General features: G+C 42.9%; 1 protein-coding gene across 2 annotated transcripts in view; it reads right to left on the reverse strand.

The window, feature by feature from the left end:
• The window catches only part of TMEM163 (transmembrane protein 163), a 159,395-nt gene that overhangs the window by 8,116 nt on the left and 124,113 nt on the right, over positions 1-27,166 (reverse strand). For both annotated transcript variants that reach the window (XM_034785236.1, XM_034785237.1), the window contains exon 6: positions 18,839-18,950. In XM_034785236.1, coding sequence (XP_034641127.1) covers positions 18,839-18,950 — 112 coding nt within the window. The remainder of the gene's footprint in view (positions 1-18,838; positions 18,951-27,166) is intronic.

Genomic DNA, 27,166 nt, shown 5'->3' on the forward strand with positions numbered 1-27,166 from the left:
ACTGTTGTTTATTTGTGTTCACACAGATTTCAGTTAGACAATGTGCTAGGTGAAAAGACTTCATTTCCTAGTTCTGAATGTTCAAAGGTGGGATTTTCAAAAACACTTAAGAAGTGAGTTAGGAACACACATCCCACTGACTTTCTCCTTTCTGTGTCAGGTACCCTGAAGTCACTTAAGCACTTTTGAAAATGCCTCCCCTCATGTTTTTGAGAATGTGCTTGATAATGCTGACCAGATCTAGCTTACCAACACTTGGGGTCTGGACAGGAAGAAGCAAACTGGGGGGAAATGATTGTTGGAGAACATCAGTGATTGTTCTTCATAACTGTAGCCCGTATTGGCTTAATAGTATTTACAGTATAAACCTGGAGCTAAGAACTTTTAGGCCCCAATTCTGCCCTGAGATCTGTAAGCCTCCAAATGGAAGTTGTATGCATATTTGAGGGCACAGCTGGCTTCTTGGAATGCAATTGCACTTCTGAATTGGTCTGCTCTCTCAACCACAATGGCAAAGGCACTGGAAAAATTCACCTAAATGAAGGGAAATATAATTTGGTCAATTCAACCCATGGCTATACCCAGATAATATTCTGAAATAAGGGGCAGGTCTACACTACAGCCAGGATCGACGCTCTGAGATCGATCCATCAGCAGTCGATTTAGCGGGTCTAGTGAAGACCCGCCAAATCGACAGCAGATCACTCTCCAGTCGACCCCTGTACTCTACCCCCAACGAGAAGAGTAAGGTAAATTGACAGTTTCTTCCATTGACCCGCCCCCCCGCAGTAACTCGACCTAAGGTTGTGTAGCATAGGTCAACTTACTGCAGTAGTGTAGACATAGCCAAGGACATTTTTGCACAGACCTATATTGCCATGAACTCTATAGAGTGTACATGAAGTAAGAATTCTAATCTCAAACTCCCCTCTACTCACATCCTGACAAACTCATCCTACTGCAGAACAGTAAACTTCCTATCCCACAGAGAGCTGTGAGGGTGAATACTCCAACCAGCTAAGTGCCATTCTGTGTGGCACACAATTTGCTCTGGGATGATGATATTGCTGACTACAAGTCTTGTGTCTGGTGGTTCAAGCTTTGTCATCTAACAGAAATACATGGAGAAGGAACTTGCTTCTCAGCATAAGGGAGAAATAATGATCCAGGGGCAGGATTCAAGGAACTGAAGATGTAAATAATTGAAACCACATAATAGAGAGAGAGTAGCCCTTCAACAGAGTGAAGATAGCACATTAACAGAGACAGGGGGTTTTGTTGCCTCCACAGGTTGTAGCCTGAGTTTGATTCTTATATTACAGACAGTTAAGTACCTCTCTGAAGTACAATCAGTATTTAATGAAGAGACTCTTCTAAGTCTTGAGTAGAACTTTGGAGTATCCAATGATCAGCTGCGAGATCATGAAGGTTGTATTAAATACTTCCCTTGGAGCACATCACTAGTTCACAGCCTCCTCCTACTAATACCGTAGGCATTTGAAAAGTCAGGCCTTGAGCAAATTGGCTTGTTAAACCTGTTGAGAAATGGATTTTTTTTTTCATGTAAACCCTTCAACACAAAGTTTGCCATAGGAATGAAATCTCTCTAGGTTCAGAACAAAGGTACTTACTGTGACAGCCCTCACATGGATTCTTTTGATATTGGCATCTGGCTAGTGAGGTCTGAAGCTATCTGTGTGAGTATTGTATCTTGGGATTTCTATGACTCAGGTGCACAATACTGGATGTGAGCCACTTGCAATATTTCATTGCACCTGTTGTGCTAGCATAGTTACTGGACAGACATCTTTTCTTAATTATAAACCAAACTGAGAGGCAGCACAGGCTGATTCATGTGAGGTTCTGCACATCCTCAGAATGCCATATATAATCGCACCTTAGAATCAGAGAAAACTTGCACTCCACTCACCGTATCAGAACTGGATCAAGTCCCACAGATATAGGTATCGTATACCGTATGAAAATGCAATGAAAAAAGTCCATTCCAGTACCTGCAGTCTGGAGCACTCTCCCTACTGGCTGCTCAAAGCCAGAAAGCAATGCTTTGGCTCACTCTTGATAGAAATAGTTGACGTGTCCCTCAGATAAATGCTCTGCCTAACATTATGAAAGACTTAGCTTCAGGCCAGGCCATAGCACAGAAACCGTGCCAATCACACTCCTTACCAGCAGCAAAACAAAAATTGGTGAAATAGGAGCAGAACCAGAAAGGAACAGAGACACACAAGCCAAAGGAGGACAGTATTTTTGAAAATACCTTCTTATTGCCTGGAGTGGGGGGGAGGGACTTTGACAGCAGAATAGGACAGAAGTCCAAAACATGTGCAGCAGGTAGGGGGCTCCTGCTCCTTCCAACTCCCTTTTAGTTCTCTGATTCGCTATTGGCTGGGCAAAGGGGGAAGGAGCTAGTTGATCGGCTGCTGTGTGCCTCTCCTTGCTTACTTAAGCCTATTAGTGTATATTTACACTGCTGTAAAAGACCCGCTGCATAGCTACTCAGGTTCCTGGGGCTAGGCTGCAGGGCTAAAAATTACAGTGTAGATATTTGGGCTTGGGCTGGAGCCCTGGCCCTCAAACCCCACAAGGGGGGAGGGTCCCAGAGTTCAGGCTCCAGCCCAACCCCAAACATCTACACTGCAGTTTTTAGCCCAGCCCAACTCAGTTGACCCAGGCTCTGAGATTTTGCACCGGGGTTTTTCATTGCAGCATAGATGTACCCTTACTCTTTGGTTAGCTGTTGCTGTTTGGCCACGCCTGGAGCAAGCGTACATGTGGGCAACATTGCAAGAATCATGGGATCAGAGCCAGCACATGGACTCTTTTAGGTTCCCAGCTCCGGGATGCCAGGACAAGGAAGAATCGAGGTGGCTTCTACAGACAGGCGATACAGTGCCCAGGGGAAAGACAGGAACCTCTAGGACTGCCCCTCCCTACTTCTAGGGGTGCACTCTGGTGGAGAGGTCTCTAGTCCATCATGGAGGTCAGACACTTGGTTCCCCGACCTAGAGGCACAGCCCGCTCGAAGAGTAGGAGCCCTGCAGGGTGGATGGGTATTGATGCAGCTTGCTTCAAGAGCTGCAGAAAATTCAAATCAGAGGAAGCTGCAGGGGACTCAGCAGTGCACCACTGCCTCCCCCGGCTGCTGGGAGACAGAGGCAAGGATGTGTGGGGTGGCTGCTGCTGCCATGGGAACATCTGGCTCCCTGGGTCCTGTCGCCAGGACTGTCCATGGTGCTGCTGCCCTTTTCCTCACCCTGCTCATGGGGGATAGGTTGGGGGACACGGGAGGCTGCTGATGGTGTGGCAGGGGGCATTTCAAGCACCCATTCCAGGAGCCATTCACCTGGGACCTGGCAAGATGCTAACTCCCCTCCCACCCTTACCTCATGGGGGAGGGTGTTGAGGTCAGGGGACAGCACTTGGCCCTGCTCCCTCCACCCCCACTCAGAGGAAGACAGCCCATGACTGCTGAAATAAGGCACAGGAGGAGGACTGGGGCAGCTACAGCAGGGGTTGGCACTGTAGGGGGTGAAGGAGCATGGGAGTAACCAGAGGCCTTAGAAGGGGTCTCCCCTTTTGTTCCCTGGGAAGCCCCAGTCCAGCCCTCATGGAGACACTGAGTGGTGGCCTCAGAGATGGGCAAGGATTCCTTTACACCACTTTGTCAAGCAGTCATAGACCCAGAGTCACTGCCCCATGTGGGAGTCAGATTCTCAGTCCTCCAGGACTTTGGAGTGGATGGGGACCACTGGCAAGGCAACAATTGTGAGGAGGGGAGCTGGAGGGGGACACTAGCCTGGACTGAGGATCAGAGTAGGACAGGGAGATTTTAGTGGACTGTACCCAGGACCTTGGCTGGGACCATTCACCTTGCAGCTGGTGGACAACAGATTCCAGGAGTTTGCCCTGTTTGCCAACAGAGATCCACAGTGATGCCCAACCAAATGTGGAACCTTGGCTGCTGACAGTCACAGGAGTAGTCAGGAATGCAGTTGCCCCTACGATGGCCTGTGTGGTGTACCTTACTGAGTTCACAGAATCTAAAGCTCAGGAAGGACTCCAGCATCTGTGACCCATCCCTTAGCATCAGGTGGTGAGAGATGCTATGTCCTTGGTGCACTATGGGTTAGCTCCCTCCACTATATCAGGTCAAATAGTAGAACTGTCCTACTGGTGTAAGCTAGCAGGTTTCCCTGGCCCATGTAGAGATTTCCTAGTGTGGAAGTCTTGGTCCAGAGACGAAGGGCAGAGGAGGGGTGACAGGAATCGCATAGCCACAGAAATTCTTACAGGGTTATTAAATGGTCTGCCCAGGATATGTAGTGCTGTGATGGAGGCCATTTCATTCAAGGCAGCATTTCTTGTGGCCTTCTTTGGTGCTTTCAAGGTGACAGTGCCACAGGCAACCATGGACAGGTCCAGGTGGGCAGTTTAATTACCAAATGTACAGTGTCACTTGTGCAGTGTTGCTGCACTTAAGGTTCTCTGAAATAGATCAGAATGGGAATGAGGCCTCAGCGGTGATACGGAAATGTGCAGATGAATGCCTGTGCTCTGTAAGGGCACTCAAAGCTTTCCTAGCCAAATGGAACCAGGAGCCAGGCCCACTGTCTATGTACGTGATAGTAGCTTCCTGACAAGACACCAGGTTGCTGGAGTAATAAAAAAAGCTTTGGCCTGCTGCAGTCTCAACCCAGCTAACTTTAGCTGGGTTTCTTTCAGGACTGGGGCAGTGACAGCATCATCTGAGGGCTTTGACTTTTCCTAGGTTCAGGCTATAGGATGCTAGAAATTAAATTGTTTCAGAAGTTGTGTCCACCCCAGGGGAAAGGTTGCTGGGACTGGCATTAAGTGTAACTAACCCTCTCCGTTTCTGAACCCAGTAGATATCCAAAGCATAGTCGATGTTTGAATTTGCAAACACTCTGTAGTGCATTGGACCTACAAGAAGGTAGCCAGGTCGGCAGATGGATCACTGCTGGGCTTCAAGGCTGAAGCTGTACATATGCAGTGAGTAAAGCAGGATAGGCATGCTGTGGGAGCAAACTGCTTTGAGTATGGCAGATGGGACAAAAGCTGGTCTTGGCACTCGATGATGATGGGTTGATTAAGCATTTGGGGCTGAATGTTGGCCAGGCAGCAGAGCAGGTGCATCATAATTGCACTGCAAGACTGAAGCCATTGGCCTTTGATGGTATGGCCAACGGGGCATGAGCTGGTCCCATCACTCATTGATGCTGCTAGTTGATGTTGGATTAAGCAATTGTGGCTGGATGTTGGCAAGTGGATTGAAACTAAGCTGCAAGGCTGAAGCCGTTTGCCGTCAGTGGTATGACAGATGATGAAGCATGAGCTGGTCTCAGCACTCGATAGCCAAGCTACAGCCACTTGATGTCCTGATTATTCCTCAGGGCAGAAATGGTCCTGGGGACTGCAGATTAAATTTAGGGACTAGGATACAGAGGGATGTGGAGCTCTTCCTGCCAGGCACTCAATTTGTCTGGTCAGAGATGCGTGCAAAATGAGTTTGGTGTGGGATCAATGAGCCAGCTCATGTCAACAGAATAAGAAAAAATGTGAACCATGAGGTAGCCACGATCATTTTGAGAGTTTGGGTGTGGTGGGGTGCTGATGGGGATAGCACATAGCGATATCAGATACAATAGACTTGAGCTCTCTAGGAAGGGGATGGAGTTCATCTATCAGATGCTGGGGCTCACATTGGCTCCATGACCTCAAGGTTTGGGTCAGGCAGGAAATGCATACCAGGAAGGAATATACGTTCTGAGACACAGACAGGAAGAGGTTATTAGGGATCTCTGATAGCGTGGTTTTGGTTGACAGAAGGGAGAATCCAAATTAGATAACATCAGTAGAATTTTATCCTCTACACTGGCAGCTACTACAAAAAAGAAATGCTAGCATAATGGTAATGTTAAGGTTGCCGGATCGAGCACTCAAGTCAGCAAACTATTTCAAATGCTACAGTAGCTCTAGCTTATATTTCCTATTAATTAATATGATTAAATGTACAAAGGGTGTAAGGTGGATGAATCAATACAGTAAATCCTTGCTTAATGTTGTAGATATGTTCCTGAAAAATGCTACTTTAAGCGAAACGATGTTAAGTTAATCTAATTTCCCCATAAGAATTAATGTAAATGGGGGGAGGTTAGGTTCCAGGGAAATGTTTTCACCAGACAAAAAACATTATATACATATACAGTAGAAGTCTTAAATAATTTTAAACAAACAGTGTAATACTGTACTCACCAATGATGATTGTGAAGCTTGGTTGAGGCAGGGGCATAGCAGGGTCGTGGCATGGGGGCTTGCCCCGTTCCACCCATCCGACGCTCCTTCTGGGGAGCGGGGTTGGGGCCTTGCCCGCTCCCTGGCAGGAGCACCGAGCAGGCGGGCAGAGGAAGCCAAACAACCTTATAAAGGAACTTTGCGCGACTTTAAACGAGTATGTTCTCTAATAGATCATCAACCTAATAACGAAACAATGTTAACTGGGATGACTTTAAGTGAGGAGTTACTGTATTGAGGATGAATCCTAACATTTGCCTTTAGAGTGTTTGATCTCACCACGCTGAATTAATACTAATTTTGCATTTAATAAAACACAATATGCACAAATATTTTTGTACATGTTCAACTTCAAGGGCTTGGTCTTGCCCTCAGAAATATGAACATGACTCTCACTGTAGTCAATGAGAATTGTGTGTGAGTATTTGTGGGAAGAATTTGATTCAAAAAGTTTGCTTGGAGAGGTTCCTGAAATATCCTACTAGATAGTGTGTTGTGATGGTAGAATGCCCACAATGGTGCTACATTTTGCATTATAATGTAGAAGAAAACAATGCGCTCTTGATTGGTGATGCAGCATGATACATATTAAGTCTGAGACTATTGCTTTAGAAAAGTACCATCTATGTACTGTCCCACATGAAATGTAGACCTCTGAGTTATTTTCCTGAGCTGGCCACAAGATGTCACTCTTATTCCACAAAAATCCTGTACAACCGCATTCGTTTGGTGGTTGCATATATTATTTACCTGTTTAAGAATGAAATTTGATCTTAAAATGTCTCATTGTTTTCATTCTGTATTTTGCTATGTAATTTATCTCTGAAAAGAAATAAATGAACTGTTTAACTGTCTGCTGGTGTTTTGTTTGTTCTTCTGTTCTAGGATTTAGGATTTTGGATTTAGGAGTTGTTACTGTGGGAGCATGGGGCTGTTGGTGTGGGCTGGGGAAAGAAATGTTTTCAGTACATGTCACTGTTTCTTGGTTCTATGTTTTGTAGTTCAAAATCTTTAATAAATGCTAATGGAAAAAAATTACAACTTGAGAATGAGTTTCCCAGAGTTCCGTAGTGGAAGTGTTATTTCCAAAGTCTCTGGGATGAAGACTTCACAAACTATATAGCACATAACATGTGTTTTCTCTACACATCATTTGTATTCCACTGCATGGTAATAAGACATTCAATCCCCTGTCGTTCATCACCAATGAAACATCCTGTGACAGGAGCTGATGATGATAACTTCCCTCATATTGCTGCTAGTCCTGAAGATGTGGATAATTTGTAATAATACTCCTATTGTGTCTTATGGCATTTCTATCGAATCCATCACCATAGGGTCTCTAGATGCTGTATTTTTTACACTAATGTAATACTGCTATATATGGTGAGCTGCCCTCCTCTATACCTGTAACATGGGTGTCATCTTTGAACCAGCCCTCTCTGTAGATTGTCACATCCAGGCTGTGTCTAAATCTTACAGATGCTTTCTGCATAGCATCTCTAAAATTTGGGCTTTCCTATCCATCCATGTAGCTAAAACTCTTATCTAGGTCCCTCATCATTTTGCATCTTGGCTACTGCAATGTTCTCTTCTCCGGCCTTGACTAATGCAACCTTGAGCCACTTGTATCCATTCAAAATCTACTATAAAGATCATTTTTCTTGCTCCTCATGTTGATCATGTCAATCCTCTCTTTGCATCCTCAGTTGGTTCCCCTTTCTCCACCACCTCCAACATAAGCTACTTGTCTTCACTTACAAGGCCCTTCACAGCATATCCCCATCCTACCTAGCATCTCTCATACCTGTTAAATTTTCAAACAAGCACTTTAGTGTTTCCTCCCATGCTGCCCCTCATGCTTGGGAGCGGCAAAGTTACCTTGTTGTCGTCCTCCAAATCTCTCCTTAAAACTCTCCTCTGTCATGACGCTAACAAAATCTTGATATTGCCTAGCGGCTGGTATGCTGAGGCAATTGCCTATCATACTGAGTGATAATGTCTCATTATTTCCTTGTGCTCCCCTTGTCTGCCATATCCAGCTCTTGTCATGTACGTAGATTATAAACTTTTGGGGGCAGTGTTCATCTTTTTGTTCTGTGTTCATACAGCACCTAGCACAATGGGGCCTGATCCATGCCTGGGGCTCACAGGCATTACTGCTATTCAAATAATAATTATAATATAGAACCATTCACCAGAGGATCCCAAAGCATTTTACAAACAGTCATTTATACTCAAAAGAGTGACTCTAGAAATGGCATTGAGGGATTACATGTTTCTCAATGACTCAGTAGCCAATTACTGAGTTTACAATTGTAAAGCCGTCTACCGCCACTGCACACACGTTACTGAGATCTGAAAGTCAAGCTTTGTTCTTTCTGGCTCACACATCTGCCTTGGTAATAAGGATTCTGCAATTAGAACTTTGTTAAAAATTCAGTTGATGTGCAAGCCAGACAAGTTTCAGAGTAACAGCTGTGTTAGTCTGTATCCACAAAAAGAAGAACAGGAGTACTTGTGGCACCTTAGAGACTAACAAATTTATTAGAGCATAAGAAGTGGGCTGTAGTCCACGAAAGCTTAAGCCAGACAAGAACACTCTCCCATCGTTATGCTGGCTAAGCAGTGTTGAGGGGAGTTTATATATTTAAAAAAACAGTAAAAATTTTATATTTGTAACTAATTTATACAGATTTGACTCAAGAAACAGAAGATCTGTGGATGAAAATGGGGTTATTTTTACAGTCACTTTTCTCACTATAATTGTACATTAAGATTCATGGGATCTCTGTATAAAATGCATTTCACACATAAGAAAACTAAACCATGAGAGGATCTGTAACTTGCACACAGTATTTCAGCAGCAGAGCTGAGAATACAAACAAACTTCTTGTTTCAGTCTACAAATAGGAGTCAAAGGACCATAGTTAATTACTTGTATGGAGGTAGAATCCAGAGGCCTCAATCTGCATCAGGCCCCCATGTGCTACTTGTTATACAAATATAGAAGCAGAAATGTAGCTTGCTCTGATAAGCTGACAGTGTAAGAGCCTGTCTTGTCTACATGGGAAAGTTTCACCAGTTACACAGGTATAATTATACTGATATAGTTAAAACTCTATATACATTGGTATAACTCTCCATGTGGACATTCTTATTCCAGAATAAAAGTGGCTTTTTTCAGTTTAGTTTAAACTCCTTCCATGTGACAAGCTAAACTGAAAGAAACCACTCATTCTAGAATAAGAGTGTCCACGGTATACTGGTAAGTAATACTATATCAATTTAAAGTCACACTTCAGCTTATATTGGTATAACTTCCCATGTAGACAAGCCCTAATTTGAAACAAGATGCATCAACAGAATGTAAGACACAACAGGATGGAAATGGGTAGGGAGCAGGGAGAAGATAGTATCTTGCAGTTAGTAGTTAGATGGTTCCAAATCTGAAAATGTTTAACTAAGTAAATGAAACCCTCTGCCCCTGACTATCATTCAACCAAAGCATCCTTCAGTGCCTGATTTCTACAAGCATTGCTGCAGAAGTGGATGTTGAGGATGAAAATGGTAGTGGCCTTGTGTATTAATTCAGAAAGATCATTCCATGCAGCATGAGAGAGAAGAGAACCCAATCCTGAGAGGTCACAGGCTAGGATCATCTGGGTATATATATCACCAAATCAATGCCCTGCCATTGCAGGGCCCTCAGGCACTGGTGGCACCTTAGTCCCTCCTGATCACTGCTTGTGGCACTCTACGGTGTCGTCTCCAGAGGGCTGTAGTGCTTTGGTCTAATTACGGTTGTTGGGCTTATGCAGGGGTGTTTTGTGGCCTGTGATATATGGGAGGTTGGACTAGATGATGTAGTGGTCCCTTCTGGCCTTAAACTCTGACTCTATAAGGTATCAGGCCACTGGAATTCACACAAAAGTCAGCTGGAGTTGCAGGTCTGCACCTTCTCTCTGAATTTGGCCCATGGCATTTAAGCTCTTCAGAAAAAGCATTGTGGCATCCTATCTGTTTTTATTCTGCAAAGGGCTGTGCACACCTACAGTGTTTTGCTGGATAAATAGTAACAGTTTGTCTTGCTGGCATTGAGTGAATTTAGATTTTAAAGAGCTATGATTATCAAATCTTGCAGTAAAGCAAAAGCTTTCTAAATAATTAGCCTTAATAAGGAGCTACACATCTGAGAGAGATTTTGCTGTTTTGAAAAAAAAAACTGTTTCAGAAAGAAAATGATAGGTTCCCTTTGCTCTAATAAAGATGCTTGTGGTTCTACAGCCTGTCATAGCAGGAAGTAAATTAGTAGGAAAGAGAAAACTGCTAACAACTGACAAGCAAGTAAAGTGCTAAATCAGTGTCTCGACTGATGGCTAGCACTGTCTCCCTCTCATTATTTATGTATTAAAAATAAAGTCATCCTGCTGAAGATGCAATTTTACCACACCTGCAATATCACCCTGCTACATTTTTTAAAATCCCACTAAAAGAGAGAGAGAGAGAGACTGAGGAAATTATAGTTTGGTCCCCAATTCTTCTAATCAAAAGGTGAGCAGGCTCCAAATCAGAAGCAATACAACTAACACAAGGTTGTAATTCGGGGTAAGAGAGACTTCTGTGCCATTTCTGCCAAGCAAAGGATTCATTCAAGACCAGAGCTTCACAACAATTTGTCAGAAAATGACCATTAGTCAAAACCAGAATTTTTTTGTGGGAAAGGGTCAATTTCAATGAATTTCCTGTTTTGAAAATTTTTTGAAAAACAAAAGTTTCCAAATTGTCAAAACATCCGATTTCAACATTTTCAAAATGTTCCATTTTTGGTTTGAAACAACTTTTCATCTTGGAAAATTAAGTTAATGTATGCCAAAAAAATTTAAAATGAAGTCAAAATTGAAATGAAATGTTTCTAAATTATTGAAACAAAATGTTTTGACCCAATCCCCCAAATTGGGAAGATTTCTGATTCATTAAATTTTTTGAGATTTTGACTGATTTAGAACAGGATATTTTCCCCTAAATCTCAAATTCTCACAGGACAGGAAAACTGTTTCTAACTCAACTCTATTCAGGACTGTAGCTGTAAGGATCTAAATTAAAGAGGAGAGAGAAAATGTCGCCTTTATATATGTGTGCAGGAAGTTCTGGGTTCCTGTAGCTATGTGATTGATCCCAAAGACTTTATTGAATGAATTCCATTGGCTTTAAGGGCTATATCTCCTCCTGTTTTAAAGTCTGTTCATAGACTCATAGACTTTAAGGTCAGAAGGGACCATTATGATCATCTAGTCTGACCTCCCGCATGATGCGGCCACAAAAGCTGACCCACGCACTCCTGGAATAATTCTTTCCCTTGACTCAGCTGTTGAAGTCCCCAAATCATGATTTAAAGACTTCAAGTCGCAGAGAATCCTCCAGCAAGCGACCCCTGCCCCAAGCTGTGGAGGAAGGCGAAAAACCTCCAGGGCCTCTGCCAATCTACACTGGAGGAAAATTCCTTCCCGACCCCAAATATGGCGATCAGCTGAACCCTGAGCATGCGGGCAAGATTCTCTAGCCAGACCCTCCGGAAAAAGTTCTCTATAGTAACTTTTATCCCATCATTGACCATTGTTACTAATTACCAGCGATGGCACGTTATTGACCTATTGACTAAAATCACTTTATCCCATCAAACCATCCCCTCCATAAACTTATCAAGCTTAATCTTAAAGCCAGAGAGGTCTTTTGCCCCCACTGTTTCCCTTGGAAGGCTGTTCCAAAACTTCACCCCTCTGATGGTTAGAAACCTTCGTCTAATTTCAAGCCTAAACTTCCCGACGGCCAGTTTATATCCATTTGGTCTCGTGTCCACATTAGTACTGAGCTGAAATAATTCCTCTCCCTCCCGGGTATTTATCCCTCTGATATATTTAAAGAGAGTAATCATATTCCCCCTCAGCCTTCTTTTGGTTAAGATAAACAAACCGAGCTCCTCGAGTCTCCTTTCATACGACAGATTTTCCATTCCTTGGATCATCCTAGTGGCCCTTCTCTGTACCCATTCCAGTTTTAATGGGAGACCAGAACTACACACAGTACTCCAAATGAGGTCTCACCAGTGCCTTGTATAACGGAACCAGCACCTCCTTATCCCTACTAGAAATACCTTGCCGAATGCATCCCAAGACCGCATTAGCTTTTTTCACGGCCACGTCACATTGCCGACTCATAGTCATCCTGCAATCAACCAGGACTCCGAGGTCCTTCTCCTCTTCCGTTACTTCCAACTGATGCGTCCCCAGCTTATAACTAAAATTCTTGTTAGTCATCCCTAAATGTATAACCTTACACTTCTCGCTATTAAATTTCATCCTATTACTATTACTCCAGTTTACAAGGTCATCCAAATCTCCCTGCAGGATATCCCGATCCTTCTCCGAATTGGCAATGCCTCCCAACTTTGTGTCATCCGCAAACTTTATCAGCCCACTCCTACATTTGGTTCCGAGGTCAGTAATAAATAGATTAAATAAAATCGGACCCAAAACCGAACCTTGAGGAACTCCATTGTTCTATATCTGGGTAAGGCAGTTCAGGGAAATTCTACACTGCAAAAAAGAAAACCCGTGACTATGTATCAATTGCTTTGGGCTTGTGGGCCTTGCACTACTGGGCTAAAAATAACAGAGTAAATGTTCCCTCTCGGGCTCTGAAATCCACAGAAGGGAGTGGTTAAAAATAACCTTGCACCAAGTCTACACTAATGCTTCCACCATTGCTAGCTTTACTGAGTCTCCACAATGCTAGGCCATTGACAGAATTTTTTTCATATTCACTTTGTGTAATGGCCAGCTCATGGACAGTCAAAACCAGTACTGGGAGTCAAAGTCATGAGACAGGAGTCAAGAGTCTGCTGGGTCAGGATGCTGGAGGATCAAAGGCAGGAGACAAACTGGAGATCAGAACCACAAGTTGATAACCAGAATCAGGCCATATCAGGGGGTCAGAGGCAGGAGACAAACTGGAGGTCAGGAACCAGAAGTCAGATGTCAGCAGTCAAACTGGGTTAGGATGCTGGAAATCAAGCCGGGGAAAAGGGAGCAGGAGCAAATATAAGGGAGCACAAGGCACACACTCCAGAGCAAAGTGGAGCCGAGTTGTTCAGAGAATTTCCTGTTCCTGCTGCCAGTTTAAGTAGGCCCAGCAGGCCAATCAGCTGCTCCGGGACTCTGACAATTAGACCTAGGGATGGAGCTTCACACTGGAGCTGGGCTTCAAGGATCTCAGGAAAGCTATTGCCAGCAGTCTGACAGGTGGAGGGTTGGAGCATGGCCGCTCCCATGAATCCTGCAGACCCAGGTTTGAGAGCAGTGGGCCATGACACATTGTGGACAGGGTTACACCTGATGCACCTTGGTAAATCCAGAGTAACATCATTTACTTCAAACCAGTTACTTCCAAGCAACTAGTTTCAGTGGAGTTACTCTGGGTTTGCACCAGTGTTGTTAAGATTAGGATCTGGCCTATTGTATTGAAAATATTTTAAAAAAGACCATAAAACCCTAAGAGTCAGGTCCTCGTTTTGAAAGACACATAGATGTGAACGTTTTGGGACAAGAACCTCTTGTCTTACTCATGTAAAACTTCCAGTGATCTGCCATCCATCTTTCATCTCACGTGCCTCCCAATGGGGGTTTCAGATGAGTAAAGCAAACAGGATTTGGCCCTTCAGGAATGAAAATTTCCTCAACATTAAGCCAGATGAGAATTCCATTTGCATACTAAGAATAAGCACTCAGTGGCTGGGGAGCCCATGTGCTGTAAAATAGACTATTGTCAAGGCTGTAGTTCATACTTCTGTGTAAGAAATGTAACATGCAAGGGACACGCTGCCTGTCATACAATATCACTGAAATAACTTAATTTGTTTACTCGTTATAGAGACAACGACATCCTAATCCTGTCCCCCTCTTTCAATTGCTTCCTATGCGCCTAAGTGCCTTTGTATATCACTTAAAATTAAGGGAAGAAGGGAAAACAGAGAGGTAGGTTGCTTATGTATACAACTGACTGCATTGTGAAAGCTGTAACCTATGGCAACCCAAATAATTATTTGGTATTGCAGCCTGAAATTCAGGTTCTAAAGACTTGTGTAGTGGTAGAAAATGAAATACTTGTTGAATCAACTTTGACCAGAGCCACCATAATGGTTTGGTCTGGGGTCAGAAGATGTGAGTTCTATTCCCAGCTCTGACTCTAATTTGTATGATTTCGGAAAACTAACCTACTGGTAACATTGTGTCTCGGTATCATCATCTGCAAAATGAGGCTAACGCACACCCAGTCAGAGGGATTAAGGCTTATTTCTTTACTGTTTGTAAAGAGCTCAGAGATCCTCTGATGGAAGGTGCCATAACATTAATACTACAATGTGAAATCTATAAGGAGCAGAGACCCCAACGGATGATGCCTGTAAGAACTTGTCTGAATGATGAAGACACATAATGGTCCCCTCCCACTGACCCAGCAGGTCCTTCATCACCTCCCAGTGATGTGGTTCCTTTAAGGTTTTCCATAGGAGAGAGAGGTGGCCATGGCCAGAAGCTGCTGAAAGCCACACCAGGGGGCATGACTTAACCTCAATGGTCCCCCATGACCTCATAGTTCTGGACTCAGTGAACAGTCCTAAGAGGATGTTAGGAGGGAGGTGTCTGTAGCAGGTCTGGGAGGTCACAGTCTGGTGGGAAAGGAAGTAGTTAAGGGGAAAAAACACTCGCAAAAGTGAGACACGGGTTAGTTACCAGGGATGAATATAGCTAAGGACTAAATTGGAGATGGATGGGGAGAGTTAAACCAGCCTCTAGATGGATAGGGGAGGGTTGTGGGGGAAAACACAGAACAGAAAATAGCTGGCTGGAGTGGGATGTGGGGTGGAGGGGTGAGGAAATCCGTAAGACTAAAGTCTCCAGGGACAAGTGAGGCTCCACAGAAAGCTCCCGTACCCATTTAGGCCCACTAGTTTCTCAGTGACATTCAAGGTCAGTGTGCCAGGGTGGGCGGGGAAGAAAGAGGAGTGAAGGAAATTAAATACAGTTTTAAACAAGCTACAAAAATCATGGACCCAGCAAGGTGATGGCCAGTCTCCACCTCTGCACTCGCGTGTTATATTCCTTCCCCTTCTCTTTTTTGGCTTCATTTTAGGATGTTTTTTTGTTTCTAGATTGTAATCTCTTTGTGGCAGGGCCCAAGGCCATCCTGTATGTCTGCACCTCACCCAGTGCACTTTGGGTATGTTTGAAGCAGGGCCGGCTCCAGCTTTTCTGCCACCCCAAGCGGCAAAGCGAGGGAAAAAAAAAAAGATAAAGTCAATCGGCAGCACCTCAATCATGCCGTTTCATTCTTTGGCGGCAATTCAGCAGCGGGGCCTTCACTTCCTCTCTTCCTCTTCGGCGGCACTTCAGCGGCAGCTCTAAGAAGAAGAGAGCGACTGAGGGACCCACCGCTGAATGCCGCCGAAGACCTGGACGTGCCGCCCCCCTTTCCATTGGCCGCCCCAAGCACTTGCTTCCTTTGCTGGTGCCTAGAGCTGGCCCTGGTTTGAAGTGTACATAGATAACAGAATAAAATAATTGTTCATAACTAAATATAGCAGTCATTAGAGTTAACTTAAAGTTGAGGGGAAAAAATAAGGATCCTTAAAATGAAACTTCCAGGGCAGCAAAATGACACTCCCATAATTTGTTAATTATTTCCTATCTGCTGTGTGTGTATATATACAATGTATTCACTTGGGAACCATCATTCTCACAGATAAAATCTAATAGGGATTTGCAGCTTCCTGTGAAATCCCAGCCATAATTGCGGATTCACTTGTCCACAGAGCAAATCCCCGTGGCCTTTTCAAAGCTTTACAATCTTTGGTTTTGTTTGTAAAAAGAGCATGTGAGCATACCTTTAAAAACAGCAGCAGCAAGAACACCCGCCATCCACATCCAACAGAGTAGCTAAAGTGAATAGCTGCTTTTAACAACTGTTTCTATTCAGAAATCCACAGTGAGTGAAATTCACTCATGAAAATGGGAGCACAGAAGAACCCCAAATGCATCAGAACTATGGTAGTGGGATGGATAGTTGAGGAGTAGATCTGCACAAGTGGCAAGTGAGGCTCCACTGAGCTGAGAACTGCACCTGTGCCACAGAGACCAGCTTGGAAGAGTGATTTGGTGAGGTTCTGCCTGGCAGAGTGAGTGCATGAGTGGCTGCTACTGCTCCAGCCCAAGGTGGGGACGGTAGATTCAATCTCCCCAACTTCCAGTGTTATCTGTTTATAAAGTCAGTATACTCTGAGGACAGAGGTGAATTTCGCCCACTGGGCAAGGATAATGTACCAATTGTGTCTGTACCCAAGCTATAGAATATATATGTAATCTGACATGTAAACCAAATTTACACTGTCCTGTTTTGCTTCCAATTCATGTCTAATTTGCTGTACAGTATCACCCCTGAGCTCCTTCTGTATTATCGCTTTCCAGGTTCTCGCGCTCATTAAATTCTGATTGTTGGGTGTTCCCCAGATGTATTAGTCTATATTTTTCTGTGTTGACTCTCATGTTATTTTGTCCATGATTCCAGTCTCTCTAAACTCATCTGCATTATTTCTCTCTGATTGGTGTTCATTTCATCCCAAGGAATGACATTTGTGATCCCATTAACAGAGTCATAGAAATGTAGGGCTGGAAGGGATCTCAAGAAGGGATCTCAAGAAGTCATCTAGCCAGCCCCTACATTGAGGCAGGTCCATGTACACCTAGACCACAACCTTGCTTGGAAGCCTACTGTAGTACTTAACCATCCCTATAGTTAGACATTTTTTCCATAATATCTAAACTACATCTCCCTTGCTGAAGAGTAATCCCATTACTTCTTGTCCTACCTTCAGTGGACATGGAGAACAATTGATCACTATCCTCTTTACAGCATCCCTTATTATATTGGAAGGTTTTTTATCAGGTCCTCACTCAGTCTTTTTTCAAAACTATATATGCTCAGTTTTTTTAACCTTTCCTCAGAGGCCAGGTTTTCTAAATCTTTTATCATTTTTGTTGCTTTCCTTTGGACTCTCTCCAAGTTGTCCACATCTTTTCTAAAGAAGAGCACCCAGAACTCAACACAATAATCCAGTACTCCTCACCAGTGCCAAGTACAATGGAACAATTACCCACTGTTACTTACATATGATGCTCCTGGTAATTCACCCCAGAATTATATTACAACTGCATGACATGGTTGGCTCATATTCAATTTGTGATCCACTATTAACTCCCAGATCTTTTCAGCCTACCCAGTCGTTCCCCATTTTGTATTTGTGCATTTGATTATTCTGTTCTAAATGTAGTACTTTGCACTTGTCTTTAATTAATTTGATCTTGTTAATTTCAGACCAATTCCCTAATTTTGTCAAAGCATTTTGAATTCTAATCCTATTAGCCAAAGTGCTTGTAACTCTTCCCATCTTGGTGTCAAATGCAAATTTTACATGCATATGCTCCAGTTCATTATCCAAGTCATTCATGAAAATATTGAACAGTACTGGACCCAGGACCCTGCTGGACCCCATGAGATATATCTCACAGACATTTCACAGAACTACTACTTGAGTATGGTGTTTCAACCAGTTATGCACCCACCTTATAGTAATTTCATCCAGACAACATTTCCTTCATTTGCCTATGAGAATGTCTGTGTCACCCTATGAGGGACTGTGTCAACTACAGCTTCCTTCCTATCCACCAGGCCAGTAACCCTCTCAAAGAAGGCAATTAGGATGGTTTGGCATGATTTGTGCTTGACAAATCCATGCTGGCTATTCCTTATAATCCTATTATCTTCTAGCTCCATACAAATTGATTGTTTAGTAATTTATTCCACTATCTTTTCAAGTATTGAAGTTAAATTGACTGGTCTATAATTCCCCGGTCCTCTTTGTTCCCCTTTTTTAATGATAGGTTCTATGTTTGCTCTTCTCCAGTCCTCTGGGATCTCACCTGTCTTCCAGGAGTTCTTGAAGATAATTGCTAATGATTCCAAAATTGTTTCAGCTAGTTCCTTGAGTACCCTAGGATGAATTTCATCAGGCCCTGTTGACTTGAATACATCTAACATCTAAATATTCTTTAGCCTGTTCTTTCCCTATTTTGGCTTGTGTTCCTTCACTACTATTGTTAATATTAATTGTGTTAAATACCTGGTCCCCATTAACCTTTTTAGCGAAGACTGAAGCAAAACTGGCATTAAACACTTTAGCCTTCTTGAAATCATCTGTTCCATATTGTGTAAGATACTAAATAATACCAGTGAATCGTGTTAGACTTCAGGTACCCCATTACCTATTAGTGCTCTCATCTCAATATTTTGCCATGCACAGTTGCCCTTTGTTCCTGAGTCTTCAGCTAGTTCTCAATCCACATGATATTATCTGAATGATTTTGTATGAGGAATGAGAGATTTTCCTACTCACCATCAGTTACCAGGGCTCTGCTTGTAAGGACCTTTCCCAACATAAATTTGATCACTGCCAAGATAGAGCAAAGGATTCCACTTAGAATGGAGACACTAAACAGAAAGTCATCCTGCAAAAGAAGAGGGTAGATATTAGTATGTCTTCCACACCTAGTTGTCCTGTACATTAAATTCCAAATTCTATTTTGAAATAGCTGATTTATCCAACAAAGGAAAAGACTTTCTGAGTTATGATTTCCATTCCACCCTTTGATCGCTCTGGTGTGTCTAGTCGCTTCATCACAAATGGTTAGTGACGGGCCCAGGCACAAACTTTTGGCTCTTGAGCCAAACTACTCAGAGTTAGGGGATATTTTGATCTGCGTTTGACTGGAGGCTACTACTCATGCAATGGTTAGACAAAGAAGCAATCTGTTAATAACTGAGTTACAAAGTCATCCTGACTTCCTTACTTTGGTTGATTTTGATGTTAAAATCATATTATTCAGATCATTTCTGGGTGTACAATTTCCTATTAGTTAAAAGGGAGGGGGCGGGTATTAAGGCCAAACCCTGGTGCCAGTGAAGTCGATAGGAGTTTTGCTATCAATTACTGTTTTCTGCAGCCGAAATCCTGGTCTCACAATCTGCCACTGACTTTGCTTTGGCACTTAGTTTAAGCTGTTATGACATCAATACAAATAAATAAGAAACTTCTACCACAAACAACTGAAATCCTTCCAGTGACGTAAAACTCTTGTAGCCCATTTATAACTGCAAACACAATGTTAATAGAACTGTCTTGATTCGTGTGAGTCATCTCTGCTGATGTCCTCTCATCTCTGCAGCTTCTAGTAGTTCAATGTCAATGGCACCCTGGGATTATGATAAAAATATTCTGGCACAAATCCTTATTGACAGCAATAGGATTTGGCATCAACTTGACGCATCTCACCCATGTTATCAGCAGAGGCAACTACCATGATGGAAGACATAAGGAAAGAGAAAAGGGGCTTTGGAAGGTACAATGGGCATTGGGAACAAAAGAGCATAACATCTTTAAATAACTCACTAAGTGTAGTTGGGAATCATATACATTTCTATTCTATTTAGACTCATAGACTTTAGGGCCAGAAGGAACCATCGTGATCATCAAGTGTGACCTTCTGCACACTGCAAGCCACAGAACTTCACCCACCCCATTCAGTAATAGACTCCTAACCTCTGGCTGAGTTACTGACATCCTCAAATCAGGATTTAAAGACTTTGAGAATTCACCATTTACTCTAGTTTAAACCAGCAAGTGACCTGTGCCCCATGCTGCTCCACCCCCAAGCTGGCCTGGGACTCCAGGGACCTCCTGCTGCTGTGTCACTATAAATAAGGTATGGTTTTAATAGCTGTTAAAGTATACGTTGGACAGGGACTGGAGTGGAAATAATTGTTTTGTGATTTGCGCCTCACTGGTCAAAAAAGTCACAAGTCACCACTGCTGCCTCCCAATGATCATTGTCAGTGGAAATCCTTGTAGGGTTTATATCATAAAATGGATGTGGGGAGAGTATGTGAGAGTGGTCTGACTATACAACCAGCAGCATATGATCAGCTGTCAAGTAGCACAACTCCACGAGTGGGAGTGTAGATTGGCCACTGGTATTGTACCCACTTGGCTGTCATCTGCCTTTTCTCAAAGTAAGATTAGTCAGGATGTAAAAATGCCAGCAGGTATCTGCACGGGAATTCTCACTGTTGCCACAGGTGGGAAAAGTGTAATAAGGACAAGGCCTGTCAGGCTTTCAGCACTTCTCCCTGGTCAGTGTGATACAGGGGTCTTTTCTGTCAGAACTACATATGCTATAGTCTTCTACAGCATGGTTTGACTGACATTGCTCTCCAACTGCCATCCCTATCCAGGGCAGTCAGGGAAGCATGTTTAAATAGTTCTGATCCCCATGTGGGCACAGCCTAATTAGTTCTAAATGTTAAATTTAAATAGAAATGTAATCAAATTAAAAGGGGGCTAGCAGTGTGCTTACGGTATGCCTTGGATTTCTTTATAGATGAAGGCAATTTTCCTTATATACTCGGGGAGGAAAAAACCTTCAGCTGTTGATCCTAAATATAGATTGATATTTTCACCTCTATATATGTGCAATTAATCATCATTCATTCTTTGATGAATTTCACCAAATATCCTGATGCTCAAGAAGAGAGTAAGCCAGATCTTATTTCTCTATTAAGGAATCTACATTCTTCAGAGCATGAAATATGCCTTAGCTTTGTGAAACTTCATCTACAAATGCAAAGAAACAATTCTCGAAGCATTCAGTGGAGCAAATGTTGTGTCTCTCCTATATCACGTTCACCAAGGTAAGACCTAGGGCTGATTTGAGACAACCCTGCATAACTGGAATTTTTTTGAGGTGGGATTTAAGTTTAGTTGTTTGCTCAAGCCTTGGGCATCAAGGAGTTTGAGGAAGCTAAATCACATGGGAATGGCTTTGGGACACAAGATAGAACTTTAAGGAGTTAAGGAATGGAAGGTCATTACCTCACCCATCATGTCTCTCTAATATCCTGGGACTTACACGGCTATGACAACACTGCATACAACAATGGAAGATGATATCATTTTAAGGACAATTACAGCTTTCCCCCCCTATAAGCACATGTTCCACAAGTGATAGATTTACTTGAACTGTCAGGAAAAGATTTCAGTTACATTGTGGATTTCATGATCACCAGCTGTGATCCTTTCAAAGATGATCTACTTCCCATTAAAGCCTTATTGTGGAAATCTGTGGGTCACTTTGCTTCTGTAGCTTTCTGAGGTTTTAGTAAGTGATACATTGTTTGCACGTCCTTGCTGCTTTTTCCAGCATTTGGGAGAACAGTGAACTTCAACAGTGCAGATCAACCACTTAGTACTTTGTTTACAAAGCCAAATGAATATAATAATTTGCCACTGTACATCAAAGATGTGCTATGGCATAGGTTGCTGTATTTATACCATTTCTGCCAATTAGTGGAGAATATGATAAGAAGACATTTTTCTCACTTCAACCAGAATTCCTTCAATCTGCTAGTCAGAGCTAGCCATGGTTTGGTAATATGACTCCAAAGGATTGTGGGATGTGACTGCAAAGAAGGTTGGATTTAGGTTCACAATAAACAAGAATGGCTCCTTTTAAGGATCTCAGGTGGCGAGAGTCTGAGAATTCTTGATCTAGGAGATATTCAAGTCTAACTATTCATTCAGAATCTTGAAAAATGTGTGTCTGATTCCTTCTATTATAGTATTTGTTTTGTTCCTTCTGTGTCAGACCTGTTTTGAGAGAGGCTATGATTTGATTCTGTATGTGTGTTGCAATATGAGGATGTGTAGCATAGGTTTTTGTCCTGAATTCAATTTACTTTTTGTATGTTTTGCCATATCCATGGTGCCTAAAATGTATTTTGCCATTTGTTATGACTGCCCTGTTGTGTGTTACTAATGTGATTGGAATTTGTCTAGCCAGTTTATTGGAACCCAGGGATAACATATAAGTGTAATGCAGGTTTCTGAATAGACAGATATCACTTCTACAAACTCCTAAACTGAATACATGAATGTATTTCTAGGGGTTTCAGAAAAAATATTTCTACATACTTTATTTTTGTCATTGAACTATAGAACACAACTTAAGTATTGTTATAATTATTCACATAGTGGAATAGGAGATCTGATGATGGAGAAGAATTGGGATGTGGACTGGGTGACCAGATATGTTCTTCCAGCTCTTATTTTTATGGCAGATGTACAAAGTGAAAAATAAAAAAACAGAGTTTCTGTCCCAACCCATAAAACACCAGATTTAAACCCATAAAACAGCAGATTTTCAAAAGAGCACAGTTTGCATGTCCGTACCTAAATGAATGTGATCGTAGATGAAAGTTTTAAACAATATCCACCGAGTGGCATTAGGTACTGGGGCAACTGAGTACTTTATAGATTAGATAGGTAGACGAGAGAGAGAGAAAGAGAAAACAATTTTAAAAAGTAAAAGGGTTTCCAATTCTAAATCCACTTTCCTTAATCCCTTAAAATGCTCCCTGATTTTCCAGGTGCACAATACCTGGAAATAGGAAGAACGAGGCATCTCTTGGCTCAGAGCTTGCAGGAGGGTTTGGCAGGTGGAAGAGGAGTCAGCTCAGGACCCCTGTCTTGTGGATAAGACTGAGAAAGAGTTTGGCACCTAGGATGGGAGATGAGAGTGCCAGCTTTGGGTCAATAGGTGAGAAGGTAGTATGAGTGGAGTCAGCTCAAGTTGCTTGCTGGGAGATAGGTTGCAGTAACATTCAGAAGCTGAGATGAGGTGAGTTCAAATAGTTGGCAGAGGATGGCAGGAGGGTTATGTAGCTGCTTTATGGGTCAGGGAGATTGTGGTAGGGTTTGGCAGCTGGGAGAGTCCATTGGAGTGATTTTTGGGGGGTTAAAATGTTTGGAGTTATTGGCACAAGGAGGAGTTCTTGCAGGTCAGTTGCTTTGGGGGTAGGGATATTAAACAGATGCATACACTAATATGTAGTATCACAGGGACCTAAGAGTTAAATGTGTCACTCTGTGGCTGTGAAATAATTCTCTCGCTAAACTAACTTGTCCTTCTCAGAAATGACTAGAAGAGAGACAAAAATGGGGATCTAAATTAATAAATTAAGCCTGGCCAGCTGGCACCAGGTCCCTTGGGACCTTCCCTCAGCCCCACCTTCTTTGTACCTCTTGCCTTAGCATCTGACAATCACAAAGGGGGGAGCATATCTACGCAGACTCACTGTTAATTTTCTCTGTGTAATGTTAATTAAAGCAATCGCAGTGAATTATTACAGATTAAATTTTAGATGCTGAACATTTCCATGTGATGGAATCTTCTCATCATGGTAAATAGAAGCTCTTTCCTTTTCCGTTTCCCTCTCCCCTTGCTCCTACATTGCTCTCCATTTTGTGTGTCTGTACCCACATCTCTTATATTTATTTAGAGAGAGAGCAAGTGCATATCATTTCATATATAAAATATCAGTGCACACTTAGTCTGGTTCAATGCTGGATGGCCATTCTCCAAACCACACAAGTGCAAGCCTCTCTCTGCACATTATAACAATGAGAATCCTCCTGTACAAAACAAAACATCCTCCTTGTGCTGATGCATAACTGGAGTGACACCGTGGCTGCCTTATAAGGCATGGTTAGAACACTGATTCAAGGCTGGTTCATAAGGGAGGATATCTGAGTGCATTTCTTAGGGTACATCTATGCTATAGCACAGACGCATGCTACCTCTACTCAAGTTAGTGCATTAAAAATGTAGCTGTGTAGTCAGGGGTAATATGGATGGCAGCTCGGGCTAGCCACCAGAGTACATTCCCTGGGGATCTGGGAGGTGAACCCAACAGCCATGCTACGTCCCCCTTCACTGACACTACTATTTTTAGTGTGCTATTTGAGCACACAGGTATCTGTCCACCCATGCCTGGGAAGCATGATCCCAGCTGCAGTGTAGATGGACTATAATTTCTGCATTTTAGAGTTAATATTTAACTTCTTTTAAAACATTGTGCTCTTTAAGTTGTCAGAGAGAAATTATTTCTAGGAAAGGGGAGCACTCAAGTCTTGCCCCTTGATAAAGCCATCCAGCAGCCCCCTATACTAGAACCAAGTGCACTTTGACCACCGGAGTAGGTGGGAACAGGATAATGACAGTTGTGTGTCCATGCTGCATTTAGTTAAACTCAAACAACTTTTCCAAGCAGAGCAGTGACCATCTGTTCATTAGCTTAGTCCCTGCAACATAAGCAAGTTTGCCTGGTGGGGGGTGGTTACTCATATGAGAAGGGAAGAGTCTGAAGTGGGGAATGAATATAGCCTCAAGATTTCATTTCATTGTTGTTTGTCACTAGAGGGATCCCTTCCAAATGTTTTCAGGGGTCCAACCAATATGTCACCTCAGATGTTTCACTTCTGAGTAGCCTTTGGATTAGTAGTTGGAAGAAACTCCAATACAACACCCCCAGCCCTGTTACTACATTTAAGCTATTATTAGTTTTTAATATTTATCTTTTTTGCTTCTCTCTAATTCCAGGCTGCAGAATTTCTACTTGTTGCTAGTTGCTCATGTCTGCACAATTGGAGTAAAACAGTGGCTGCCTTGCAGGGCACAGGTTTATCTCCCCTCTTTACTTTCAGTCCCTCCCACTCATTCCTATCTTTGGGGTGTGGTGAGGGACTTCCAAGATCTGCATTTCACTTTCTGCTTATTAGTGTTGGGCAAACAGACCATTATTTGCATTTGGCTGATATTTATATTGGGGGGAAGGTGTTCCTCTTGTTTGGATGATGTACTGACCGCCTCCCTCTCACCTCGCCAAATAACATTACCGTCTGAATGGTGGAAGGACAGCTTCTTCCCTCTAGCCCCTCTAGCAATTGGGTGTCTCATCATATGGAAGGGGTGTCAGGAGCAGGACAGTCTTCCCCAGCCCCTCTGGGATGGGTCAGATACACTGGGGCTTGAATCACCTTTTGCCAGTTCCTCCTGCGGTTGGAGTGACAAGACAAGAATTGTCTTCACTGTCCCTCCTCGTGTGTGTGTCTGTGCATGCACGCACACACACTCACACACTATTTCTTCTTTCTCCTTCCCCATGAGGTATGGGTCTCACCCTCTTTCTCCTCCTCATGAGGAGGGAAAAAGAAAATATAAAGATAAGATCAAGAGAGGCATCCTGATGGCAGTAGACTAGGTACTAGGAGCACATCAGCTCTGCCAGCTAGGGGAATATAGATGCCTTTCTTGATCTTATTCTTCTATTTCCTTTTTCCCTCCTCATGAGGAGAGGAAAGGGGATGAGACCCATCCCAGAATGGGCACTGGGGATGCTGCTGGCAGCACCAGTGGGGCAAACAATCTGAACTGAGCTGAATTTTTGGCATTTGTTCATTCAAAATCCAGTTTGCCTATCGCCACTGCTTTACACGCACCCCTACTCCCTCACCTTCAGGGGCCTGTCAATACAAGACAGCAGGACTGTTACAGATATAGCGATTTCCTGATGTGTTTGTATTATTTCAGTCTGAATGGTACATAAGCTCTTCAGCCGGGAGATGTGATAGATGTGAGACCTGGGAATTCAAAAGACTGTATTGAAAATGTGCCAAACAAGTATGGACTTCTGGGACAATAAGTGTTAAGTGGATTTCCTGGGGAATTCCTAGGCAGAGATTATAAATGTAGATTTCCCCACCTCTGGTGATGCAAAAACCCGGCCTCTTGAAGCCTAAGGTAAGGGTGATTATCTGTTACAGAAAGCCAAGATCAAAGGCCTGACCTATATTAAGAAACAGCTGATCTACCCACCCTTCTTTCTGGTCTGAGATAGATATGAATTTGTAACCATGGAGAAACCCTAGCTGTGGGTTTTGATGGACTGTAAACTTCCAGAACCCTAAGTCAGAGTTGGGGTGATCTCTGGTAGCTTTTTAGCATGCATGTAGCTTCTTCTATTGTTTTAATGCTTTCCCCTTAAGAATACATGTGCTTGTTTAGAAGGAGTTATGTGGTAATTTATAACTATGGACAATACACCGGCCATAGCCCTGGGAGAGAAAGCAAATAGCAGGCACTGGCCTTTTTAGGCTGTCTGGTTTGCTGGGGATATCACAGTACAGATCAGGGAGCTGTGCAGCCTTAAAATCCCCAGTCAAGACGGAGTGAGAGACAAGTTGCTGCCCGGGAAAAGTGATGGCTTGGACCCAGAAGCCTAAAGTACGTGCCCTTTGTGGACTATGGTGTGGGAATACAGGTGCAGTTGCTCTGAAACTGTGACAAGGGCCATCAAACTGTCTCCCGCCCCATCCTTTCCCTTTGTCCCATCCCCCTCAAGTTTTCTTTACTGCTAGCCCTAATCTCCTATTATCTGTAGATCTGACACCAATCCACAACTAATAACCACTCCATGTAAAGTACCAAGAAATAAAAACACTACTGCTTCCATTTCAAAGACCTGTGGGTTTTTATGTTTAAATAGTCATCAGTTTTCAATGCAAACATAAAACCCCCCAAATCCCAATCAAATTTTATGCCAAATAATGAATGGTTTCAGCAAGTTCTCACTAATCAGTCTGGAGGGAGCGGCTGAGAATCCAGAGGGTCTGTCTCGCAAGCTAGCTTCAAAAGGGTAAAGCATTTTAATCACTATCGTTGTCAGAAAACAATCTGACAATCCAGTGTCTGATTCAAGGAGGAGATGTGCATTCTCTTCACACCGAGATAGAATCATCTATTATTAGTACAAATATTATCTTGAGAATGTC

The sequence above is a fragment of the Trachemys scripta genome, chromosome 11 (genome assembly GCF_013100865.1).
Source record: "Trachemys scripta elegans isolate TJP31775 chromosome 11, CAS_Tse_1.0, whole genome shotgun sequence".
Classification (NCBI taxonomy): Eukaryota; Metazoa; Chordata; order Testudines; family Emydidae; genus Trachemys; species Trachemys scripta.